A 7,024-nucleotide genomic window follows, 5' to 3' on the forward strand; every position below is an offset into this window, starting at 1 on the left:
GCATCGGAAAAAAAACGTTCAGTTGATATTTTTTTGAATAGACGTTAGGTTCACTTACCAAAAAACGTGCTCAATCGATATGGGTTTCAAAAATCGCTTGTGGTCTCGACCATGTAATTAAGGTAGGGAAAGTACCTACGGCGACTTCTGATTCTCATGGCGACCTTCATATGGCGACTTGTGATTCTCAGTTCCATTTTCCATGATGTTTTGTTTATAGAAAATGAAAAATCCAGTGATAACAATAATTCGATGACTTCGAGGAACGGATATGAACTGGTTGAGGATTTGAACGGTAACTGTCGAAGGAAACTACTGGTAATTGGCAAAACCGGAGTAGGCAAAAGCACACTTTGCAATGTACTTGCTGGTCTGGATCCAAATTGTGACGCATTCCCTACGTCTGCAGAAGCTGTATCCTGCACACAGACTACCCAATTTGGTGATATCTGTTTTAATGGCAATCGCGAAGACCCTATTAGCCTGATTGATACGATTGGGTTCTGTGATCCTGAGGATGATTATGATGCTAATGTAATATCGGATCTGGTGGTGAAATTGAGATCAAGCTGTGATTATGTAAATCTTGTCGCACTTGTGGTCAATGGAGAGCATCCACGCTTAGACGGATCATTAGTTGGAATGATTCGAATATTTGAAGAAATGTTTGGAGACAAATTTTGGAAACAAGTTGTGGTGATTTTTACTCGCTTGAGAATGGACAGCGAAAGTCAGGCACTTCGACTAAAAATATCGAAGTTAACTGAAGACGAGAGAGCAAGGAAATACATCAAAACTTTGGAGCAAAAGTTCCCTAAATGTAGTGGGATACGATATCTACATTTGGATGCTTGGCATCAAGACAAGGATGAACTGGAGAAGAACAGCTTCAAAGACTCGGTTGCAGCTCTAAGAAATATGTTGTTCGACGCGCCGAGTCTGACAACTAACATGGTTCAGAACGTACAAACAAAACATGCAAAGTTGAAAAAGACAATCGCTCAACAAGAACAGCAGCTGCAGGATATGAAACACCTTAGAGACGAAAGTGAAAATGAAAGGTAACGTGTTTTTTTTTTGTTTGAGCGCTTCTGATTTGCAAGTTTATATTTATAATATTGTTTTTGGGAAAAAAACAACCAAATTAGTACTTTTCGGAAAGCATGTCAATTCCTTCAGAAAGATCTCAAAACATTTGATGCCAAAGAGCAGAATAGATCAAATTTACTTGAGCATTTTCTTTAAAACAATTCTTGACAGGTGTTATCTTTTCTTTAGTCTGATCCGCTTTCAGAGACAACGACTGATTTTCAAGAGTTTATTTTGCTGTATGTTCTTCTATAAGCTTGTATGCTTGTTAAATAATAGCTTACAAAGGTGTAGTTTATACCCGCATTTACTATCAAAGTTAAGTGTGGCACGATGAAACTCATGTATGATAATGAATAAAAAGGTTTGGCATTGAAAGTCATGAAAAATCAAAGTTAAAGATATGACTTTTACAGCGATTATGAATATGAACTCAATAAATTTGAACTAAATAACAAGGGGAAGGATTTGGGGGCTAAACGGTTACGGACTGTTTACACTCCGGCAAGCAACAACAAAACTTAGCAATTAAGTTTATCAGAAAAGAACAAAATAATTGACATCAGAAATTCAAATTTACTGCCTCAAAAGTTTCCGCTTAAGTGAGTTTTATGCATCAAATTGGCATGATTGAAGGAGTATTCATTCACCCTCCGCGGCCAACGAAGAAGAAGAATCATTATCAGTTTCAAACACTTTGCCCAATCTCACTGCGGGACGTTGCACTATGCCAGTACTGGTCTTGATGTCGAAGCTTCTTGCCACTCCATCTCTACTCACATGTGCTTTGACGATCCGACCAATGGGCCAAATTCCTCGGGGTGTAAAATCTTTGTAGAGCCAAACAACATCGTCTTCCTTGAGCTCAGCTTTGTCTTGCTGCCATTTTGTCCGTCTGTTAAGTTCCGGTACAAATTCTTTGAGAAGACGAGACCAATAGTGGTCCAAAATGGTCTGTGACTCCTTGAAGTCTTTAATTGAAAACCGGGTACTGTTGTTTGCCAGAGGTTTTAGACAGAAGTAGCGTCTTCTCATCAAGAAATGATTCGGTGTTAATGGTTCCTCGTCGGTCAAAGTGCTCCCAACATGCGTCAGTGGGCGTGAATTAAGAATTCCTTCTGCCTCCGCTACGACTGTATGTAAGACTGAAAAGTTTAGTCGGCGGCTTCCGAGGACAACAAGTAGGCTTCGTTTAGCCGACTGGATAAGTCGTTCCCAAACCCCTCCGAAGTGCGGTGCCAGAGGTGGGTTGAACGTCCATTGGATGTTCTGTTGGGCCAGCTGGAGACGTATGTAATTGTTGTCTGGTATGTAGTTTTCCTGAAAATTGAGTTTCATTGCCTGGTTAGCTCCAACAAAGTTTTTCCCGTTGTCCGAAACAATGACATCAGGGTATCCTCGTCTGGATACAAAACGTCGAATAGCCATTAGTAGACAGTCAGTAGAGAGGTCCTCACAAACTTCCAAGTGTACTGCTCGTGTGACCAAGCATGTAAACATGCAGACATAATTGAGTTCTGTCTGGGTTCTGGATTTTTCAATGTGAAAGGGACCGAACATGTCCATTCCAGTATTCACAAATGTGTAGAGTTTGGAGTGCTCCGGAAAACGAGATTTTGGTAGAGGAGCCATCTTTGGACTGACATTGTCTGCTCGCCAGCGTCTGCAGATGAAGCAGTACTTCCCTAAAGTTCTTAGAGCTCTGCGAATTCCAACTATCATGAACGTTGCTTGGATATGTGCTCGAACATGTTCACTTCCATGATGCCCGCAATCATGATGTGCTTTCTCAATAAGCAGTTTGGCAGCTCTGCACTTGCTGTGGAGTATCACCGGATGTTTGCTCTGAAAAGGCAATCCAGATTTCTGAATTCGTCCCTCAACCCTAGGTAGTCCGTCGCTATCCAGAAAAGGTGTATATGGTAATAGTTTGTCCTTCTTGTTTTGGGGTAGTCCACTTTGAAGTCGAGAAACTGTGTCCTTGAATTGTGTGGACTGAGATATCCTCAAGAGAAAGCTCCGAGCCTTGTTTTCGTCAGCCGCGAAGTCATCCAGGTCGCAAGGTACGTAACGTTTAATCAACCTCTTCAGTACGCGCACTGCTCGAAACACTGTTCTAATTGTGCCAAGGAGTCTAGGCCAATTTGAAAATCTGTTTGGATCTACCAACGGTTTTTCACTGGTCTTGACATCAACTTGAGTGGCGTATGTTTGAGCTGTTTTGTCACTGGAGAATGTCCACTCGCTCTCAGGTTTGATCAGGAAAGAAGGTGCTGTTATCCACAATTTTCGAAGATCGCATGGAGCTAGACCTCTGGTACTATGATCAGCCGGGTTCATTTTTCCTGGTACGTGTCGCCAGTCGTCTTTGTTTGAGTTCTCAGAAACTTTGTTGAGCCTATTAGCGATGTACATCTTCTGTCGATCCTTTGATTTGATCTAGCTGAGTACTGCTGTGCTGTCGGACCAAAATTTTTTTCTCTTCACATCTATTGTCATCTCGGTCTCACAGAAGCCTGCTAGTTCTGCTCCCAGTGTAGCTGCTTCGAGCTCCAATTTGGGAAAGCTCATCTGTTTAATTGGTGCCACCTTGGACTTGCTGATGACGTAGTGGGTAGCTATTGAGCCGTCAGCGGAGATTGTCCTCAGGTACACCACTGCTGATACTGCTGAAAGTGAAGCGTCTGTGAAGGTGTGCAACTCGTGAGTTCCATCGACGTTGGGAACTAGACATCTGGGGATTTTAATTGAAGGCATATTCAGGAAGTCTTCCATCCATTGCTGAATTTCGTCGTAGTGTTCCTTTGATAGTAGCTGGTCCCAATTGTGTCCTTGTTTGACGACTTTTTGCAAGATGCATCTCAGTCGAATTGCAAAAGGCGAAATTATTCCAATGGGATCAAACAAAGAAGCAGCCATTGAGAGAAGCTTTCTCTGTGTGATATTATCTCTTTCACAGCTCAGTTTGGGTTTCGCAAAAAGAAGTTGGTCGGATTCAGGGTTCCATGTTTGACCAAGTATCCTTTGTAACTTTAGAACTCCAATTCTGTCTTCCTCTGGAATCTTTTCCAGCACAGCAGGGTTATTGCTGAGAAACTTGGTGAGGTTGAATCCCCCTGTTTTGAGAACATGTTTCAGCTTAGTCGCTGTATTTGATGCCTCTTCCTCTGTTGAGAATGTTTGAATGAAGTCATCCATGTAGAATTGTTTTGTGATTGAGTCAAAGATTTTTGGATGTTCTTGTCTGTTATCGTTGGCGCACTTTTGCAAAACAAAAATTGCGCAGGCAGGAGAACATGTTGCTCCAAAAATGCGTCGTTGGTATTTGGATTTCCTCTCCTGATCATTGTCGCTCCACAAAAAACGGAGAGCATCTTGGTCTTCTTCTCTGATTCCAACTTGCATGAACATAGCCTCTATGTCTGCTGTTACTGCAACCTTGTACTGACGAAACCGTAGAAGAAGTCCATGTAGATTGCACAAAAGGTCCGGTCCCGTTAGCAGTGCATCGTTCAAAGAAACCCCTTTGTATTTTGAGGCTGCAATTGTCACTCGTCTTATCTTGTCTGGTTTTTGCTTGTTGATGACGGGATGATGCGGTAGGTACCAAATGTTCTTTGCATCCTGGTTCGTAACAGCTGCTATGTATCCCTTATCCATATCATCAAAGATAGTGGTCATATATCTCTGTTTCAGTTGGTTGTCTCTCTCTAATCGCTTCTGCAGGGCGTGCCACTGAACCCTTGCCATGAAATAGTTGTTGGGTAGCCTGACGTTTTCTCCCAAGGGAGTCCAATCTCATATCTTTCCCCGTTGTGATGTGTGGTCTCTGCCAAAGTCTTTATTGCCTTCTGGTCTTCTTCATTGTGTCCCTTCGTAGAACCCTGACCAAAGTTGACACCTTCAAAGGTCCAAAAAAGATGTAGAAGATTTTCGTCCGGGTCGTCACTACCTTGCTTGAGATGGTTGAAAAGAGTGATGTTGTGGTTGCTGCCTCCTTTATGGTTTGGTTGAAAGTACTCTTGTGGCACAGGGCCTGTCAAAGTCCATCCTAACAGCGTGTTGACTCCGTAGGGTGTTCCTGGTTTGCCGGTAGTGAAATGTCTTGGAAGAGTAGCCAGAAAAGCATCTGCCCCTATGAGTATTCCAATTTTGTTGTCACGAATTTGTGGGAAGTTGATTTCTGCCAAATGATCATGGTCTCTACAAAGTCTACTCAACATTTCTGCGGGCACAATTGGCATCTGGAACTGCTCAATTGAGGTTGCGTACACAGGAAGACTTGTCACCGGTTTTGAGCTGTGAAGTGAACCAATTCCAATCATGACATCAGCTGTTGTCACTGTGTGCTCCCCATGTAGTGAAGCTAGAGGAAGTTCTATATCTTTGGGGACTCTAATCCGAAGAGCATCAGCAATGTTTTGTGTGATCTGTGTATTATCACTTCCACTGTCCAAAAGTGCGAAGGTCTCTATGTTGAAGTCTTTGTAGAAGAGCGTGACTGGTATTGCCTGTAGTCGAATAAAAGCTCTGACCCATGTGGGTTCCCGATTTCTGCTACAAGTGTGGTTTTGCACCCGTGGAAGTTTTGATGAATCATCATTCAGTTCGTTGCTAGTCACTGATTGAAAGTGAGTGTTACTTCTGTCATTAGTTTGCTGGGGATTGATGTGTTGCTGATTGGCAGTTTGCTGCGAGTTGTTGTTTCCATAGCTTGGATTACGAGGGTTGAAACTGTTTTGATTGTATCCCCTTCTGTTGTTGGTATTTGGCGTGTTACTGGTTGTTGACGAAAGCTGAGACGTTGTATGGTTGAAGTTTCTACCGTAGTTTGACTGCACCGGGTTGTTCCTGGATTGAAATCCCCCTTTACTCGTTGCTTGGAAATCACTCCTCTGCAAAGTCCTGAACTCGTCTCGATGGAGAGTTGAATGATGAAACCCAACGCATCTGTTTACAAGACATCGAATCTTTGATTTGCAAAATCCACTCTCATGTCTCTTCAAGCAATTGACACTGAAGTTGTGATGCCTCCCCAATTGCTGACGGTCAGCTACAGACTTGCTCAGGTATTCTTTGCAGCGACCAAGGTTGTGATCCCCAGAGCATAGTTGACAATTTGAGCTGGCTTGAAGAACTATATTGGAGTGTTTCTGGCCTTGGGAAGGTCGTTCAACCCGGTCTGTCCTGTGTGGTCTTTGTGGAGAGACATCCTCGCAAGCCTCTGCATATGTGCTTATCCAATCTGCAAAGTCAGCCAGATTTGGCTGCTCTATTCTCATACTCCTTACATGTTGATTCCAGCGAATCGTCATTGGTGTTGTCAACTTCTCCTTGGCAACTCTAACTACCGCAGAAGCTTTCAGGTCCGATTGAAAATGGTGAAGTCGAAAGGTCTGTACCAAACGTCTGAGGAAGGACGCAAAACTTACAAAGCTGCTTGGATCATCCATTCTGGTCCTAGGCCATTGTTCAAGTTGTGTGAGGTACGCACTCACAACATGCTGCGGCTTTCCAAACTTTCTGATGAGTTCCTGAAGTGCCTCCTAATAGAAGTCTCCGTTGTAAGAGTAACCACAGATGAAGTCTTTTGCGTTGTGAGTTACCGAGTTTTGCAAGTATGTCATTTTCTGAACAGTTGAAAGAGCTGGATTGTCGTGAATGGTTGACTTGAAAAAGCTGTACCATTGATGCCACATCAAAGGATCGCCTGAGAAATGGTCAAGACTAATCTTTGATAGACTGAACGCATTCACCATTACTTGATGGTTGGTCCATTCAGAACTGTGGGGTCGTTGTTGGAACTGTTGCTCAGAAAACTGTTGTGGCATGAAATTGAAGTGACGGTTGGTTTCTCCGTTGGGAGCGTTCATCATTTTGTTTGTCTCTGGGAATGAGTGATCCATTTGACTACCGAGCAAATGACGTGACTGCT

General features: G+C 43.0%; 2 protein-coding genes across 2 annotated transcripts; both read right to left on the reverse strand.

Annotated features, from left to right (window-relative positions):
- Nucleotides 1-1,731: 1,731 nt before the first annotated feature.
- On the reverse strand, nt 1,732-3,504 carry LOC142356780 (uncharacterized). The gene has a single exon (XM_075408576.1). It carries the CDS (start codon nt 3,502-3,504, stop codon nt 1,732-1,734), a length of 1,773 nt encoding a protein of 590 aa, XP_075264691.1.
- A 24-nt stretch (nt 3,505-3,528) lies between these two features.
- LOC142356781 (uncharacterized) lies at nt 3,529-4,770 on the reverse strand. Its single transcript, XM_075408577.1, has one exon. It carries the CDS (start codon nt 4,768-4,770, stop codon nt 3,529-3,531), a length of 1,242 nt encoding a protein of 413 aa, XP_075264692.1.
- Between the last annotated feature and the right edge of the window lie 2,254 nt (nt 4,771-7,024).

This window comes from Convolutriloba macropyga, unplaced genomic scaffold (assembly GCF_964194025.1).
Source record: "Convolutriloba macropyga unplaced genomic scaffold, txConMacr16.3 SCAFFOLD_3303, whole genome shotgun sequence".
NCBI lineage: Eukaryota > Metazoa > Xenacoelomorpha > Acoela > Convolutidae > Convolutriloba > Convolutriloba macropyga.

Bases quoted from the DNA above. Each gene is read 5' to 3' on its own strand.
- LOC142356780 (XM_075408576.1), bottom strand. From the start codon at position 3,504: ATGTACATCGCTAATAGGCTCAACAAAGTTTCTGAGAACTCAAACAAA.
- LOC142356781 (XM_075408577.1), bottom strand. From the start codon at position 4,770: ATGACCACTATCTTTGATGATATGGATAAGGGATACATAGCAGCTGTT.